At 31.8% G+C, this 20,280-nt stretch overlaps 1 protein-coding gene across 2 annotated transcripts; it reads left to right on the top strand.

The window, feature by feature from the left end:
• The first annotated feature begins 2,357 nt into the window (after nt 1-2,357).
• LOC139527044 (fructose-bisphosphate aldolase-like) lies at nt 2,358-19,838 on the top strand. Of its 2 annotated transcripts, XM_071322297.1 has the most exons (9): nt 2,391-2,505; nt 3,546-3,570; nt 4,996-5,122; nt 7,339-7,605; nt 9,305-9,465; nt 9,857-9,940; nt 15,419-15,593; nt 16,176-16,375; nt 18,952-19,838. In XM_071322297.1, exons 3-9 carry the CDS (start codon nt 5,011-5,013, stop codon nt 19,042-19,044), a joined length of 1,092 nt encoding a protein of 363 aa, XP_071178398.1. In that variant the 5' UTR covers nt 2,391-2,505; nt 3,546-3,570; nt 4,996-5,010; the 3' UTR covers nt 19,045-19,838. The 2 variants fall into 2 exon arrangements, with proteins under 2 accessions (XP_071178397.1, XP_071178398.1); XM_071322296.1 differs by lacking the exon at nt 3,546-3,570 and having other exon boundaries at nt 2,358-2,505.
• The last annotated feature ends 442 nt before the right edge of the window (nt 19,839-20,280 follow it).

The raw sequence follows: 20,280 nt of genomic DNA, 5'->3' as shown, positions 1-20,280 counted from the left end.
TTGTATAATATTAAATGTTTCTCAAATGTTTCTAGTGTCAATTAAAATAATCCAGCAAATTGATTATTGACTTCAACAGGAAGTTGATTGCTTTTACTTAACTAATTAAATAATTGACTCTTACATGTAGATTTTATTGCGGATTAAAATGATTCCAATGCAAACAGCACGTGGTGTCGGGTTTAAAAAGGGGAGCACGAAACCCCAAATATCACACATCATACTTTATTTTAGTGTTTTGGAATAAATCAACATTGTATTTTGTTCACAAGGTTTGTTAAATGTATAAAATTTAAACTATTTTCAATTGGATTTTAAAGCTAGGGTGTATTCTCTGAAAAAGTAAAGTTGTAGCTGGCTATGCGTGGGTATCGGTTAAGCTCATTGATGAAGGCCTTACGGTGACCTATAGTTGTTAATTTCTGTTGGTCTATTGTGGAGAGTTGTCTCATTGGCAATTTTACCACATCTTCTTGTTTTTGTATTACTTTTCAATGATATTTTAAGTACAACTTTAAAAGTTCATAAGATTTTCATTGGCATGCATATATATATTTTATAAGTTAAAACATAGGACTTCGTTTTTTACTATAATATGTTGTTTATAGATAACGTAAATCATTTTTTTGAAACAATATTCATACAAACTAATTGCTTAAGGCCTCCTCTGAAAAGTTTAACTTGATGTCACTATTTTGTACTGGCTATACCAAAACTACAACCTAAATTGGGTCTCATTGGAGTCTAAGCGTGGCGCGGTATTGGCCGATTTTCCTTGACCGTTATACGTGAATTGTCTAGTTATTTAGCTTGAAAACGGTAAACTTAGTCGGACAGGACAAATGAAATGACCTGCTCTATTATTGCAATGATAAGCGGTATACTGGATTTAATAAGCGGGATTCTGGATAAGTCCCCCCCCCCCAAAAAAAAAAAAATAATTTCGAAACCCCTTCTAAATCCTTCAAATTTTGTTTCATCTCTGCTTCTAGTAAATGTTCTACGCCTAATCCTTCGGTGCTGTCACAAGCTGGTTTCCTTATAATTTCAAATACAAATTTATTATAATTTTTTGTAATAGAGCGTATGAATATAATGGAATTTATCCTTTTTGGAATGTCAAAAACTCTTTGGATGCATGGTTTGGATAAATATCGTGCTTTTATAGACCCTTCGTTTTGGCTTTTCGTCTCTGTACTCTACATATCCACGTAATTTTATCAAACACACCCTTTTTGAAATGGTTGTTTGAAAAGTATAATTGCAGATTTATTTTCCGCAACTCATATTTAGCACTCTCCTGTTATGAAAACGTCAAATATGCTCACGATGTTACACATGTCAATATAATTTTACCAATACAGGTTCTTGATAGCTAGACTGTAAGAACTCCGTTAGGCATCAAGTGCGCCCTTTCATAGCAGACTTGTTCTCTGCATTGTTATGCATCACGGTTTATGGCCAAACTTAGAAAACAAATATATTTAATTGGTGTCTTAGAAAACACTTAACGGTATCTTGAAGAAAGTTTTGCTTTAATTTTTCTTCGGAAATTTTTTCAAAGGGAATTGACTTACAGACATTTCAAAGGGCACTAGATACGAGATATGAAAACCTTAGAACATGATTTCGTTTGATTTAATCATTAATAAAACTAAGAAATAACGTTCAGACAAATTAACTCACTTGCAAGTGAATAATTCGACCTAATACAATCCGTATTCGTGCGACCTTCAATTCAACCGATTATAGTTAAAAATTTGTTAGGCATGCATAAGTCATTTTTAGCCATTAAAGGGTAAAGAATGTCAACATTGAAAGGGAAACAAAGGTGACTGATTCGATCCACAGAAAATCATTCCTTAAGTTCACAGGTTAAAACGCTAATTAACTTATTTTTGTAACATGTAACATGAAATCCAATTGTACGAGGTCGCAATCTATTTATATTTATGTTTATATCGGGTTATGTGACTGTCGGTAGTATTCGGATGTCATCTCTATAGTAAATAAGATGGCGTCTCGACTAAAATGCACACGAAATTCTGATATATAATATATTATCGAGTACATGTTTTCTTAACTTTTATTTCAGATGTAATTTTAGTATGTTATAAATCAAACTAAGAGTATTTTTCATTTTCAATAGTCAAATCGGTGATCTTGGATTTGACAGCTAACTGCATACCCCTAATTACAGATTCTTTAGATGTTCTCTAATCCTTTTTTTTTTTTATTATTAGTTCAAAAAGAAGTTCATTACTTTTATAGAACCTAAAAGATAAGAACTTTTTAAGTTGATTGACGCTAAGGCTTTGATAATTTCGTATGGACCCTCAATTTTGCGATGCAATATTATACACGTCCAATGTCAAGGATAAAAGTCAACCAATCACATTTTGACATCACCACACACCCTCTTTTTGTTGCGTCCGTAAACACTTTTCAACAAAGAACCTATACTAGGATAAAACAACTTTTGCGGATTATCTGTTGAACCATTTTGTAAGTAACTATTTGATAAAATGCAAACGAATCTGTATCTTAAAAGATGATGCGTGTCATGGCGGATACAAACTTTATCTGTTGAGAAGCAGGAAGATGTTTACCAACATGACCGATCGACGTCTACCACGTCTACAAAACTATAGATTTTTTAATAAAGATCTTTTGAAAGATTTGCAATTTAGTAGCCGTGTTGTTGAATTACTTCAAAATTTTATTTGCATAAATATGTTAGATTCGTGAAGAGCTCTATTCAGCTGTTTGAATGATTTAGAAAAAAAGGGGGATGGGGTAGTTGAAATAGTTTATCTATTTTTTTAAATGATTGATTTATTTTAACACCTTATTTTAGTAATTATAACATAACATTTTGACAAATATATGCAAACGATAACACATTGATTCATCTATACAGACAAAAATACTTGAAGTTACTTTAAAAACAAAAAATAGCATTTTAATTGGATAAAACTTGGACTTTGAACCCTGATGAAACTTGTGTGTTTTATGACTCAAATCAAGAAATCTTGTTCTAAAAGCAACAACTAGGCATATAAACTTGAGCAATATTGAAGCTTGCAGAAAAATTCACAATGCAACTAAAACTTAAAATAGTGACAATTAAATATTCGTCATGTTCATGTCATCATCAGCAGCAGGCACCTTCCGTATCTGAGCTATATTAAGTAATGGAGCTTGCATATTTTTTGTTTGAATAATTTCAATTGCACATTATTGACCACCTCTTCAAAATTCAGTGACTAGTCATGCTAGTAGTCTACTTTTCCACCAGTTCTTTTCATGTCGTCATGTGGTCATGCTTATTTGGCCCAATAAAGAAATGAAGTCCAATAATCAAGTTATTCCTTGTGAAAAATATAATTTGATTGACCAACATTTTTTGAATATACATGTATATTTCTCATTTAATATAAATTTCATAAATTGACATGTACATGATGTATAATACATTAGTGTACTTGGTACAATGTAAACTTACTTGTATGATATTTATCTTATCTATCTGGGTTAACATCAAGGTTGTTTAAGGACCAGATTTGCAAGGTAAGTGTATTTTTTCTGATTTAGGATATATTTACTTTTGTTAATCAGTGATATATTCATTAATTTCTTCACAATATATTTGTCCTGTTAAAGTTCAGGTATACATGGTATAGTAATTCAACATTACTTCATATTCTACCTGTCTGCATATAAATATAATCGATATTTTTCTTGAACTAAAATCATGTACATATAAGGTTAATATTTGGGACATCAAATCTAATCCAGATAGATGATCATGATGATGGTCAGTTTTAACGTACTGAATGACTGAGGAAGCAATGCCACACACTCCAGGGATTTTTGCAACTTGCCTTATAATACCGGTTTTATTATAGATATTAGGAGGGATCACCCAAAATGTAAAAGAAGAATTGGTCATTGTGGTCTGTAATGACCTATGAAATGAAACTTGTGCTTGGTACACATTGGTACACATGCACTAGACTGCATCTACTCTCGTCAGAATAGGTATTCCTGAACATGCATGAAATATTTGCCACTGGATTTTAAACAACCAACAATCAATCTTCAGAATAGGAGATCTTTTATCAGCTTTCTAACTTGATCCCAAATATTACTGAGGTAGCAATTATTAAGCTTGTAATATTAAGAGAAGTATTAAGGTGACCTGATGGAAATTATTTTTGACCATGCTTTTATTGCTGATTGAGTAATACAACTGCTTTTATTTTTTAAAGTAGATTAAATAAATGGTTTGAACTCTACAACTTAGTTAAAAGATGAAAGTCGCCATTAAAAATTCAAAAAAATCCTGTTGATGAGTTAAGAAATTACTAAGAAACTAAGGTTCTAATTCTCTTGGGGAAAGTTGACCATAAATTAATGAATTCTTGCAAGATCCCTTTTGTTCATTTAGCTCTGATGTTTTTACATTTTTCACATCCATAGCTTTCAACATGTTCAAAGGTTTAGGTTTTGATGTTCCTGATGAAATTAAATCCAGAAAAGCACTTTAATAGTTATGCACACTACACATACGCATGTGATTTTCGCTGTTAATTGTTATTGAATTTTGTTGATTTTATTCCTGTGAATGCTGGTGATTTTTGTTGTGATTTGTTTTACAGTGAATGCTAGTGATTTTTTGGTGAATTGTTACTGTAAATGCTGGTTTCTTTATGGTAATTCACTCTCTCTTTGTGTTAGATAGGTTAATGAAGGTAATAAATTGACATAAATCAGTATTATCACACAAACAAGCACCATGTTTCACAGAATTTTAATCACCCAAATTTCACCATCAGGAGTGATTTTATACTGAATCACCAAGGTTTCACCATATTGTGTAACACTTTAAGGAAATTTGTTTATTAAAGGATTTTGATTGTTAATTATGTGTAATGATTAGATGCTGATTTATCACAAATGCATTTAATATATTGATGCATTGATGTTTTTCAGAACTAGAACAAAACCATGCCAACCTTCCCGCAATACCTTACTCCAGAACAGGAGGAGGAACTAAGATTAGTAGCAAATGCTATTGTGGCCCCTGGTAAAGGTATCTTGGCTGCTGATGAGTCGACAGGTAAATATCCATATAGCATTCTAATGCAACATTGTTTGTACAATGATTTTGATTGGATAACATTACTAATTTTGTTTGTACAATGATTTTGATTGGATAACATTACTAATTTTTATGGCATCACCATAGATGCTATGAAAACATACGCATTCACTATAATAGTATGGCGGCTATGTGAAAAATTGTGCACATCCTGCTACAAGCATGAAATTTGGCATAGATCTTCCTCAACTATTACTCTTTTATTTTAGATAGGGAGGCATTTGAAAGAAATGTCTCACTTCCAGTAAAATCCAAAATGGCGGACGTCATACTTAAATTATGCCAAATTTCATGCTTGTAGCAGGATGTGCACAATTAGTCTGAAGTATGCTTGTAGGCACCGGACTATTAGTGCAGACAATTATATGACAGATTTTAAATGTATGTTTTAACATTATTTTCCCTCAGTTTCATTAGAATGGAGATAACTGTATTGTATTTTAAGCTCCAAAAGGCATCAATTGGTGATTTGATGGTTGTGAAAACACGTTTACAGCTGGCTTCCCTTATGCCTCGCTAGTAAACTTAATTTGTATCCATCAAATCACCAATTGATGACGTTGGACCTTAAAATACAATACAGTTATCTGCTATTTAATGTTTAGCTACTGGTGGTTTGTATCAATAAGATGGTGTTATTGAGAAAGCGTACATTGATAAAAAGCAAGGTTCTCAATAAGGATTTGTTGAAGGCGAGTCATTTTTAGACAGTGAGAAGATGAAATTTTATTGACTTAGGTACTCATCATCATGATCATGCTCATCTTGGTCAAAAAGAAAAAGGATTTTTTTTTACATTAGATGATCTGAAGTTTTTACTAAACTGAAATGATCTATAACTAAATTATGTTTCTGAATTTCTTAGGCAATTGAGAAGAGTCATTTGAGAGTAATTAAAATATAAAATAAATTGGGACAAACTTTTTTTTTATCCATTTCAATATCTTCAGCTTACTCCAACTCTATCATGTCTATATCATGTATATCATTATACCGTTCCATTCTTTTTGCATAAAATTATTTAATTTTTGTTTGATTTGGCAAATATCATTGTTATGTTTACTGAGGGTAGGGTTAGCCAGGGTATGACACAGGGGTGCTTATTTCCAAAAGCCTGCTTTTAAAATTTTTTGCCCAAGATTCAACTTGTTTTTACCCCCTATCTTTACCTACATCTCCACTTTTGTTTTACCCTCTATAACCCACATCCCCACCTTTTTTTACCACCATATCTGACATCCCCACTTGTTTAATGCCTATATCTCACATCTCCACTGTTTACCCCTTTATCCCATGTAGCCATTTTTTTACCCCCTATATCCCATATCCTAAAAGCATGCCATCCCCCATTTCCACCCTCTGTCCTAAAAGGAACCTTCTTCAACCAGCTGTCTAGAAATGTCTAAACAATGGACAAGTTCTCATGTACTGTACTTGTCACCAAGATTGTTTATATTTCATTTCAGACATTTAAGATGTAGGACCTTGAACTTTGAGTGACCTGTTCCTGATTTATTGGATGTCAATGTACTAACACACTTGTAAATCTGTCTACAAACTGTTTTGATTATTTGAATTAAAATAGTTTTAAGTTTAAACAACTACATGGATCATTTAACATGTTTAACACAGATACATGTAGTGCTGTCATTTGTTTTGCTGACCTCTGACATAAACAATAGATTTGTAATGAACCAATTGTATGTCTGAATGTCATCATTCAGTATTCAGTTGTACCTATTTACATGGTGTATATTTTGAAAAATAGTGCAATGTGTTTTTGTGTATACTTTAACTGCTGTTTTAATTTTACTTCATATAAATTTTTTCACTTTGAATTATCCCTAAGAAAGAAAAACATGAAAAAGAAACTTTATAAAGGGGAATTAAATTATTGTATTGCCATAAATTTTGGCTTCAATTTTAGACCCCACACAACTTTCCATGTGTAGGGTATAATGCTATAGTTGTGTAGAGGTTCTTTAATTTTTCATATTTTCTAATTTTACTGAATTTAATTTGTAAGTTTTGATAAATGTTACAAGCCACCAAAAAAATGAACATCTGAGAAATACAAATATAAGATTTAAAAAAAAAAAGAAGAAAGTAGTACATGTACAAATGATGTATAGTATCTAATGAGGTTGAATAATTTTATCATTTTTTTTGTACAGGTACTATTGGAAAGAGATTTGCATCAATAAAAGCTGAGAACAGTGAAGAAAACCGTCGGAGATACAGAGAACTATTGTTTGCCTCTGACAAGGTTGTAGCCGAGAACATTAGCGGTGTAATTCTGTTTCACGAGACATTGTATCAGTCAACAAAAGCTGGAGTACCATTTGTTAAAGTATTGAAAGAAAAGGGAATTATTCCTGGTATCAAAGTAGATAAGGGAGTTGTCCCCCTTGCTGGAACTGATGGAGAATCAACAACACAGGGTAATTACTATATTATTGAAGAATATAAGTGGAGGGCTAAAAATAAAATTTAAGTTGCTTGATGTTGCCTACCTTTTTAAAAAGCAGCCTTACCACAAAAAAAAGTTATGAAACAAATCATTTCAAATTTTTTCTTACTTTTACATCATTTTCTTGCCTTAAACATGTAACTTAGTTGTTGGCCAAAAAAAAAAAAAATCCTATCCTACTGTCCTACCTACCCTTTTGGTATTGGTATTGGCAGCATCAGGCAAAGAGTTTTTTAAGGGTGGACTAGAATATCAGGTATACAAATTTACTGTAGATGTGGGGAATCTGACATTGAAGCGTTATACAGAAAATGACAGATTTGCTATCAATTTTGTTAAGCTGTATTCTCCTCTCCTATCATTTAACTCAGACATAGGTGTTACAATTTGCAAGGTACTTGAAAAATAAATTCATGGAAGATATATATATATCTCCTTCAGGCAGTTATCAGTCAGAGCTCAGACATAAACAAGTCGATTTTTGTTTTTGACTTAAAGAAGTCAAAACATGTATTTATCATAAAAATGTGTTTTCAATTTTAGACTTATCTAAGTCAGAAAATGAAAGACTTGTTTAGGTCTATTTATGTTGATGAAAAAACTTAATTTCACTTGGTGGCCAAACTACACCCCCTATGACAGCAAAAACCTGTCTGAGAGTTCACAAGGACTTGAGCTATCTATATTTAATTGTCTAATTGAACATCCTTACTAAACACAGATGTTTTACCTCATTAAGTGAGGTTCCAGGTGGTTGCATTGTAAGGTTAATTAACATTATCTCCGATTTTTTAGACTCTCATTCATATTTTTCTTTAGAAGACAAAGCATTGTCTTTCAATGTTGTCATTATTTGATCTAGATGCATGACCTTTTTATTAATATGCGTGGGTCTTGAAGTTCACCAATTTTGATCACTTATCGACTTGTAGGAGTCGATATTTGCAACTTTTTGATTCTGGTCAATTATTTCTTGCTTAACAATATTTGACTTATTAAAGTTGTATTTTGTCTTGCATTAAAGGGAGACAAATCCTAAAACTTACAAATTTAGACCTTTATGAGTCAAAAGCAGATTCAGACTTATTTATGTCTGAGCTCTGACTGGTTATTATGCATACTTACATGCTCCTTGAACTTTAAGTAGGTCAGAATATTTAACATGATGTTTCATGTGTTTATTTGTAACTTACACACATCTACAAAGTTTATAAAAAAAGGGTATTTACCAGTCTATTAGAGATAAACAGCACTAAACTCATGTCAAAATAAAAAATTACTATGTTATATTGCTGCAAATTAAACTGTTATATTTGGGTGAATGACCTGAAAAATCATATTTACAGTAATTGAATTTGTGACAAACAGAAAACATGGCAAAGAAAAAAAGTTACACATACATGTACAAATAATGTAGCAAAGATTATATTTTTTTGCATTTTGTATTTTGAATACCTATGAACTGATTATTTTGAATATTGCTTTTTCGTGTGTGAAGAGTGGGTTGGTAAAATCAAAGAATAGAAAGTCAAGGGGAGATAATTTTTATTATTGAGATATTGTTTTATATGAATGAGACACAACCACTGTAATTTAGACAACCAAGGTGAAATAGAATGAGTTTAAAGATTTTCCAATGATAAAATAATTTATTAATCTTATTTATATAGGTCTTGATGGTCTAGCAGAAAGATGTGCACAGTATAAAAAGGATGGAGCACAATTTGCAAAATGGCGATGTGTGCTGAAAATAGGAGCAGAAACACCAACCTTCCAAGCCATGTTAGAAAATGCCAATGTTTTAGCCAGATATGCTAGCATCTGTCAACAAGTTAGTATTGAAATTTAAACTTTCAAGTTAAAACATTAAATATGTCTGCAATTGTGTAACAAGAAAAAAAATAAAAATTAATGCAAATTACACCCATTTGAGTAAGCAAAAGCACAATATATACACGGAAATTATAATCAAAGCTTAAAATGATAAATAAGGTGTATGTACTTTAATTTAGTCACGGATCGAGGATGTAGGTGTTTTCTAGTTTTATTAATTGAAAAGAGCTATATATGTCAGTGTTGGTGGATATCTGCACAATAAATTTGAAATTATAATCTGATGCTGAATTTAAAATCAACAACATAAACAAAATAACTGTCCTGAAATCAAAGTTTTAAGAGAATTAATAAACATTGCTGTTAAATTGTCTTTTATTTATTTACAGAATGGTCTAGTGCCAATTGTAGAACCTGAGGTTTTATGTGATGGTGATCACGATCTATATACTGCACAGAAAGTCACTGAACAGGTAAATTTGGCTCATAATTCACCAGTTTTATAGGTAAATTCCAATCATAATTCACAAGGGATATAGGAAAATTTCCATCAGAATTTACCAGGACTATTGGTAAATTTATATCATAATTCACAAGGAGTATATGTTGATTTCAGTCATAATTTACCCACTTTAAAGGTAAAGGACTAGGGGCTATAAGGGCCATTTTTGGCCCCACCCCCAAATTTCATTTAATTTGTCATGTTGTGGGTCTATACCATAGACCATCTGAAAATAATCGAATTTTGGGTCTAGCTCGTTTGTTCTGTTGCCTAGCAACCACTAAAATGGCGGAGTTAAACTCATCAAATATGATTATTATACAGCTTTATATATCTATATTTGAAATTGAACCTGTTTAGCATGTAGTGAACTTTACACTTGTACACTATTTAAATATTACATAATTAATTGCACATTTTTGCCAAATTCACTGTTGTTTCTCCCTAGCAACATATCTGTGCCCATGGCAACCGCGATTTGTTTTTTATTTACAAGATTTAATTTCAAATATATATTGAAACAGAAAGGCAATTTAAGATGTAAATTGTAAAAAGAAACGAACTCCAAGGTAAATATTAAGGGGGAAAGCAATATTGAAACACCAACAAACAAAACAAAACACCGGGTATTGCCGATATATACAGAATGTGCATCTGATGCTGGGTTGGGTCTCACTTATCAGCGACTAGAAGAATAATATATTAACAGTTAAGACACATTTAGCGCTAAGAAATCTTAATATTGATTATCTTAAATAAATAGATACAGACACATGCATTAAAGGGTGTTTTCAAAAGTCAGTGTATTTCCATGACAGTAGTTATGTTTCCGGAAGGGATTGGGGTTGAAGGGGGGCACTTCTATTTACACCTTTTTAAGCTTGAATAAGTGAAAAGTTAAGAAAACTATCAGATATATATGATATAACTTTTTTTCCTACGCAATTTATGAAAAGGTATATATTTTTAAAATGTAAAACTGGGTAAGGTGACAAAACAGCGGCACCCCTATCAATTAAGTATTGAAGTACCCCCCCCCCCTCTAGACTTATGTAAAGGATCATTAGGGTTGACTTTTCGAAATTCATCTTATTTTTATTATCTATTTCAGTCGTCCAGACTTATAACCGTATCATTCTATAGAATTACAAAACTGGAACATGCTACTATATCAAATAAATCTGTATTCTTAGATATATATATATATTATTTGTTTTATTGTAGTTTTTGCCATGTGACTAGTTTACTTTTCGCCTTCACTAATCTTAGTGTCGTATGACTTGGTCTTTGATCATCATGACAATATTCATTATATATTCGTCAAAATTATTGAAAACAAGAATGTGTCTTTAGTACATGGATGCCCAAATCGCAAGACTAACAATGGCCAGGAAATCCTAGATTAGGACAGGCCCAAAAAATCGGCAGATTTAAACATGTTATTTTTCCGATCTCAAACCCCCTCTCCCTTTAACTCTAGGCAAAGTAGAAAAATCAAACACACAATACACACAGTAAAATTTACTTCAAAAAAAGTCTGAGTCTGATGTCAGATTCAACTACCTTGACCAAACACTTAAACCTGAAGCGAGACACAAGGACAATCGGACGAACAGACTGACATACGCACGGACGAACAGACGCATAGACCAGAAAACATAATGCCCACAAATGGGGCTTAACAACAAAGCCGGGTCACATTTTGAAATTTACACTTCATTTTTACGCATGATTATGAAACTATTCAAAACATAACCTTTAAAAAGGTAACAGACATGTAGTATGCTTACGGACTTCAGGCTGTTGTTTCTATGCATGGAAAGGTCAATTATCCATATATATATACATTTGCAAATTTACAGATCTTACATTGTTGGGTTGGTGTTTAGACGAGTTGTATATACATAATGTACACAGCCATGTATTACCATCACTGCTGATGATATAATAGATAAATCTGTTGTAGAGTTGTCACAGGCTCAGGCGTACTTATATAATTATATATACATGTTTATACGGATATATGGATAGTCTACCTGATGCCATTTCCGTTTTTTACCATCAAATTTTATAGAACTTGTTCTCTATGCACATTTCCCACAAAGACACATCCAATTCGAATATAGGTTCTGTAGTTTCATTTTCGAAATAAATCTCGTGTTTCTCGCCAATTATGGAAATTTAAGTAAAATACCCCCCCCCCCCCCCCCTTTTCGTTACATAAATCATGGATCTGACCCTAATACCAGAGAGAGAAGATTGCCTCATTCAAACAACAAATTTTGAATTTATAATTAGCAAAAACATCAGAAATGTACAGATCTTGTTATATTGAAGGTCTATCTAAAATTTCATAATTAAAAAAAATGTCCTCAAAGTTGTTATTGACTGCCTTACACATGAAGTTCATTGCTGTCGGATTTTTTAAAGAAGTTTAACTAGATAAACTTACGGAAATATAATTAGGAATACACTTTACATTCATAAACAAAAAAAAATAAGTTTCTATAGGCATAAGAATGTATAAACTAAACTTTGTCAGATGAAAAGGTCCAATTTGGACGGCAAATTTCAGCTTTTTATTGCTCCGCTTGGCTATGAAAAATATAAAATAAACTATCGCACCAACCTTGCACCAAAAAGATTTTTTATCCGAAGTTTGATATGTATGAACTTGTCAAAATGTTAAAATTTCTAATTGGTGCAAGCATGGTGCGGTGGTCAAAATTAAGAAAAACCATCAAATTTTCGGTATTTTTGCTTATTTTCCCAATAATGACGTCATTTGCACCTTCCATTGTGACGTCATTGAACCTTTTTTAGGTAAATAAAAACATTTTTTTTAAATCATTTACTCATATTCTAATAATTTATGGAGAAAAATCTGCTCTGTTAGAACTTTTATTACCTTGTAAATCTGGGGCCATTTTAGGCCATTAAAGCCCCTACTCCTTTCAATGATTAGAGGCAAATTTAATCATAATTCACTGTTTTCAGGTACCGATTTCAATTTTAATTCAGCAAGTTTATTGGTAAATTTTTATCATAATGCACTGTATTACAGATAAATTTTTATCAGAATTCACAAGTTTTATGTTGCAATCTGGCATAAATAATATAACTATTTCAAGATAATAATGTTCTATTTTTCCAAAACACATCTACATGGTATCATAACAATAAATCAAGAGAACAACATAAACTAACATATCATACAAATACGGAATGCAATCCGCATGAATACACCAAAGACTGGTTAAGGAGAGATAACTCTCATAAAAGTATGTTAACTTTACCAAACGACTTGCCATACCAAACTGACATATAACATCCCCCCGAACAAATAAACAAACCCCGTTTGTTTTCAATGGTCAAGGCGTTTGGTCATTTAAAATAGTTCAAAAAATAATTAATTTCATAAAAATTATGGCTTTTTATTTCTTCCAAGCTATTATTCATTCAATCAATATCAAAATCTTTGACTATACTCAAAATAAAAATTACTTCCTACTGCATCTTCCATAATAAAATTGGTTATATAGAGCAAACTTTAATAAATGATGACACCAGCAGAGACCCTGGCTCTTATTAAATGGAAATACAATTAAAGCAACACAATGGCCATTTACGCTGCCTCAAAAAATATAACCATAAACAAATAGGTTATTTCTGGTATTGTACACCAAATCCGTCATTACAAATGACAACACTGTAAATGCTCATTAAAACGCAGTAATTTCATTTTAATTGCATAAATGCAATATTTGCTATTAATCAAACTTCAAAAATGACTATTCATTTGAAAGCAAACGTTAAAATATATTTTTCTTCAACAAAATGAATTACTTAAATTCAAAACTTTCTCTACTAAATTAACTTCTCTTCTCAAATCGTAACTGATCCGTAACTAAAAAATATACAATTAAGAATAAAACTTCACTGACAAAAATCAAAAACAGTATCTTTAAGTAAAAATCTTTTAAAACTGCTATCATAGCAATATTTACGAAAATATTCTCTCGATATTTTGTATAAAACAAATTCTTATTACAGAGTAATACTTCAACAAATCTATTTACAAAATACTTTTTCCGATCAACTGACACCCATTGATTACATTGTCAATATTTTTGTCACAAAATTAAATCTGTGTTGGTAAACAATTCAACATTGTCATATAACGTCTTAAAACATAATTAATTAATAATCATGATAAAATACACAGCTAATCTGCACATGGCGTCTGATGGGTAGTAAAATCATCGGAAGAGTTTATGTGTTCGTGTTGAACGTCGGACAACTTGTTGAGTCTGTTGTAAATTTAACGGGGGGATAGCTTCTGTATCACTGTCTGTACATGTAATATGATCATCTGTTTTACGGTTAAATTCGGCGGTATGTACTTTGATAAAAGAGTCTGGTGGTTTTGGTACACGAACATATTCAATCTTAAGTCCACTATATATTTGGGTTGAAACTTGCGGCCTGTACCGCTCGGGTTTTTAAAAATAAAATATGGTATAAGTGTAGTTTCCAACGGATTTGTCTTTTTGTTGTATAAACGATTCATCATCAATTCTCATATGTTGTCGTTGTGTATGTTCTCGGAATTCCCCTCTTATACAACAAGATTGTTAGCCAGTTTATCTACAATGTCTCTCATGATAATCGAGCACATGGCAAGGCTATCCACGTGCTCGACCGCGTGGTCGTCTACATGTTGGCGATAAGTTTTACAAACTACTTCACAGGATCGTGCTGTTAGATGTTGTTTTGTTTTAAGTATATGTATGAATGTTCTTACTTAAAGCCGGGTTCCTCCACCATTTTATGTTGCAATCTGGCATAAATAATATAACTATTTCAAGATAATAATGTTCTATTTTTCCAAAACACATCTACATGGTATCATAACAATAAATCAAGAGAACAACATAAACTAACATATCATACAAATACGGAATGCAATCCGCATGAATACACCAAAGACTGGTTAAGGAGAGATAACTCTCATAAAAGTATGTTAACTTTACCAAACGACTTGCCATACCAAACTGACATATAACACAAGACAGGTCAATTTCATGAAATAATTTACCAGGGTTATATGTAAATTTCAATCAGAATTAACCTCATTATGGGTAAATTTCCATCAAACAGAAAGTAGCACAGGATATCGTCAGCTGAATCTACGCAAACAAAGCATTTACACAGGAATAGTATTTTAATAAGATTGGAAAATTTTAAATAGAGAGAAGACAGATACCAAAGGGACATTCAAATTAGTTGAAGAACACAAACTTAAAAAGCCATGACAAAAAAAGACAGAGCAACACAATCCCCATCAAAAACCCAGGGTGTGATTATTAGAATTTTATAAAAAAATAGTTATGGCACTGTTTATTTGTCTTCTTTGTTTAAAGATGCTGCATGTTATTTATAATTTTAGGTATTAGCATTTACATACAAAGCATTGTCAGATCATCATGTTTATTTAGAAGGAACTTTACTGAAACCAAACATGGTGACCGCTGGTCAAAGTTGTTCTAAAAAATTCACAGCAGAAGAAAATGCTAAAGCTACAGTCCTGGCTTTATCAAGAACTGTTCCAGCAGCAGTTCCAGGTAGGAAAAATGATTAATGAATTATGGGTAATATTTTCGAAAGCAAGCACAGAAATATTGTGATTGGCTAACTACTAAACAATTAGAATTTAACCTTTTACAAGCACTATGGTTTCCTCCACCCATGAAATATGACTGCCATGAAATAGTCAGCAGTTCTAAAAGTTGCGTTAAACACCAAGAAAAGCACTTTATTATTAATTGGATGATATATTCATATTTGAGGTACCAATGAAAATACCCCCAATCCTTTAGAATCTGAAAAGGCAGTTCGATTAATTGTAATAAACTTGTTGAAATCATCAGTGGTGAGATTAGGAAAGAAAGGAGATGTGTGGTATGTACACAAAATGTAGTTGAGATAGCAACCCAAAAGCACAATAAACCAAGAACAAAAAAAAATATTTTTCTCCTGTAATTTCAATTTTTTGTGGAGTTTTTATCATGCTCATAGAAAAGAATTATAGAATAACAAAAGCAAAACTTGAAAACCACACTTTGTGTCTCCAACAAATACCACAATGATAGCTGTAACAAAAACACAATGCTAGCCTCCTACATACATTTTCTCTTTTTTTCCAGGAATAACATTTTTGTCAGGTGGACAATCTGAAGAAGATGCAACCCTTAATCTGAATGCTATAAATGTTTTTCCTGGTAGAAAACCATGGGCACTAACCTTCTCCTTTGGAAGAGCCTTACAGGCCAGTGTCCTCAAGGCATGGCAAGGCAAGGAAGAGAATGTAAAGGCTGCCCAGGAACAGCTCATTAGTAGGGCAAAGGTATGTAGAAAACTTACACAGCTACTTGTGCATAGTTACTATTTCTGTACAAAAAATCTAGTACTGGAAATCTGCTTTTAATATTCAGTACTATTTTGTTACTTTAAAATTATTGTAAGGCCAGAAAAATAAATATATTTTTTGCGACATAATTTTGTGTCATGCAGTTTCGTCTTGTTGTGGTCCAAGTTGTTCATGGGCCGAGTTTACCTGAATTTTTAATGATTAGATTATCTCCCTTTCTTATTGGTTGGAAAAAAATGATGACAAAGTAGTAACTCTATCACACAAGTCACGAATTTCAGCTATTGTATTCACAATTGTAAACATTGGGATGCATCAGGCAATTAATTTATATTATTGGCAACACTAACTTCACTTTTGACACGAGTTCAGTTTATTTTTCACTTTACGACGGAATTAAAATGGCTTAGGGTAGGCATTCAAAAATAGGGATGATTGGGTAATCGTAAACAGACATGTATATATTTTTTTGCCTAATATTTAGGTCCTGTTAAGTACTATAGCTTTTTGGTTGCACGGTTACATTTTCAGCATTTTGAAAGTTTGTCTTTTTATACTGTGATCATTATTGGTATTGTAAGTACAAATCAAGTACTGTAAAATACAAGTACCTAAATATTACAATAATTCTGAAGTAAAGAAATAGTACTTAATATTATAAGTTAATTTCCAGTACTACAAATTTTAAGTACAGAAAAAGTACCTATGCAAAAGTAGCAGTGTAGTGTCTTTTAAATAAGGGTACCTTAACAGAGGTATTGGAAACATTGATGCTTACCTGATGAAGATATGTTATTGGTTATTAGTAATGAACATTTATTATTGTTCAAATGCAGGATTATTGTAAGCACATTTCCCATCCTCCTTCTTTCTAATGTAATTTTTCAAAATAAAACTATACCAGTGGTGGAACTGAAGGACCTTTTTTTTGGATGTCGAGATCAGGCTTTTATTTTTTGCAGGAATTGAGGATTTGACTATAATAATTTTTATCAGGAATTCAGGATTTACACCTATCAGGACTTAATGATAAATATTATTGGTATTCACAAAAGAATACTGTATAGCGGGTTATTTTCAGGTGGTATAAAATTTTCATGAAGAGATCAAAATGGCCAAAATTAATTCCTGCCAATTTAAAAGAGCTAATGCAAAGGTAGTGATAAAAGTTTTGCATCCACTAAAATAATACCTGCCAAAATATTTTGTATGCCTTATTCATTGAAAATCACGAAATTTTACAACCACAAAAATAACCTGCTATATGATATTTTTTTTGGTATACTGGGTGACACCTTCTATGGTCCTCTTCATGGCTTTAACACAAGCAACTAGTAAAATATCTGCACAAGATCATCAAGAAAGTAAGAATATATGGTATGTACTAAACCTAAGCAGTGATCGGGAAGGACGTGCGCCCTGCGCCTATAGCTCATATTGACCAGAAATGGCGCATAGAGTGACGAATGTAAGCGCCCACGTGGCGCACGATATTTTTCACATCGTTTTGAACCGTTTAGATATTGTCAAATGGATTTCCGATCGTGTTCCGTGCCGCCATGTGTGTGTACACAACTGTATAATGTTCCTCCAATCATAGGAGCACCTATATATTTTTGGGACGTCTCGAGTGTTTTCCTATAGTAATAGAACCATGCGGTTTAACGTCTGGGGTGTTTTCCTATGGTAATAATAGAACCATGCGGTCTAACTGATAACCCAAAAAACGTAATTAACCATCATTCATGATATATTTTTTTTATAAAAAAACTTTAAATTTGTGAAATTTGGCTATAACAGACGAGATTTAACTCTAATAATAATCTTTTAATTTAGTTTAGCTTGCTATTGTTTCGATTGAAAAATCCCGAAGCCTTTTTATGAATATAGTTTTTGTCTCCATAAAAGGCGCTTAACTGTCCTCGTCATTTTTTGGTCTTTGGCTCGTTTTGACATTTTGTTAACATGTCTTTAGCGAATATTGTTTTGTTCTATCAATTAATGGTACTCTCTACTGTTAATCTTGTCATCGTGATGAAGTAATAATAATAATACAAGAAGTGCAGAGGAAGTGCCTGAAATGTCCTCTAATACGGAACGTCTGGAATAAGTATGGTATCGACGAAGACCCAAATTTAATGTTAAAAAAAACAACCATGAACATGAACAAGCCAAGGCAACAGTACCAGTTTAAACATTGTAAATACAGGTTATCTTTAATATTGTCCATTTTGGAAGAAGTTATTGTATATTCATTGAAATTACAGAATCACAGGAACAATATCCATGATATTATTTAAAATCATATAGATTAAAGTACCAACACCTCTTTGCCAAAAAATAATGATACTTTTTATTTTTTTACAGAAGACAACTCAAATGGCCCACTCTTTGACAACATGGCCCATTATTTTTTAAAATGGCCCATTGAATTTATTTTTGAGGGGCCCTGGGCCCATAGTGAAAAAAACCTTCCAGATCACTGCCTAAGGTATTGGATATGAACAATCATGTCAGTCAGTATTTATTAAAATATATTAATTTCTTTTCAGGCTAATGGGTTAGCTGCCCTTGGACAGTATAAAGGTGGTGTGTCTGGTGATGCCGCAGGAGAATCATTATTTGTTCCAAAGCATACATACTAAAAAGGAATATGACATTTTAACGGGGGTTTTAAAATTAGAGGTTTTTCACATCTTTTCAGGGCCATTTAAATATGAAACCAGGGTTTGTGATTTAAAATTTTTGGGAAAATATTTTGTGATAAAATGCTCTTTTTTTAGTCAAGTGTATTTAGATGTAGATTAATTTAACTAATCAAACAAAAAACATATAAAAAAAATAGAACAATGTTTAAAATATCTTACTTAAGCATGTGTAAGCTGTAATATATGATGTACATTTCTTGATAACATGTTTTGGTAAAAAGGTGCTTACAGGGGATGAATTTGTATGATGTTTGTGGGTTTTTTAATAACTTCATGAAATAGTCCATTAGGTTGAAAAATATGGTTTTTTGGTGTGATTTATTGATGGTTATAATATTCTGAAATGTATTTTATGAAAACAAGATAAAAATACAACAAATGTTTTCCATTTTCATATTCATGAAATTCATTTATAAATATTATTTCCTGTGTTAAAATGCACTATGAATATGGACCAATGAAGTGATCACTTTCCATTGATATGCTTTTGTCCTCATTAACCTTATATTCAGTTGAGTTTTGTCATTTAAACTCTGTAATTTCTACAAATAAGACTATATGAAGTTTTTAAATTGTTTATGTGTTAATACTACAACATGTACAATGCTATTGCAACCAACGTAATATTAGTTTTTATTTTCCAATTTAATTTTGATATTCCATGGCATGTATTGTTAAATGGATTAAGCATGCACTATATGTATCTACGCAATAAAGATATATTTTTATGATACAGTCTCATGTTTTTAGTTTTGACATAAAATATTCAAGGAGAGTCTATAGCTACATTGTAGAATGTATGTAATCACATATGTTATACATGATAAAAAAAATCTGAATGAAATAGAAGGTTAATACCCACCACCTGTCATTGAAATATGTCCAAACATCTTATAAGTGGTCAAGCTTCCAAACCCTACACAATATATATTCCTGATTGTCATGTCAAAATCATTTGGATGATATACAAGGTTAGTCCCCACCCCCTGTAATTTGAATCATATACTTTCATGTTTGAAATTGAAAGGCAGTCATAAATAAACTCATCATAGATACCAGGATTAAATTCATCCCCACTTCTCAGCCCTGTCCTAGAAGATGAGTATGTTCTTATTTCTTGAAAATTGTTAAGATACAAACCCTAAACCATAAAACTTGATCTTGTTGCTGATT

This window comes from Mytilus edulis, chromosome 6, assembly GCF_963676685.1.
Source record: "Mytilus edulis chromosome 6, xbMytEdul2.2, whole genome shotgun sequence".
Lineage (NCBI taxonomy): Eukaryota > Metazoa > Mollusca > Bivalvia > Mytilida > Mytilidae > Mytilus > Mytilus edulis.
Note: the sequence above shows the minus strand (reverse complement) of the source record. Positions and strands in the feature narration are given on the sequence as shown.

Excerpts from the sequence above, each read along its gene's own strand:
- LOC139527044 (XM_071322296.1), top strand. The coding sequence starts at position 5,011 with ATGCCAACCTTCCCGCAATACCTTACTCCAGAACAGGAGGAGGAACTA. Across the intron at positions 15,594-16,175 it reads TGTTCCAGCAGCAGTTCCAG|GAATAACATTTTTGTCAGGT; the intron begins GTAGGAAAAATG and ends CTTTTTTTCCAG. Across the intron at positions 16,376-18,951 it reads AGCTCATTAGTAGGGCAAAG|GCTAATGGGTTAGCTGCCCT; the intron begins GTATGTAGAAAA and ends ATTTCTTTTCAG.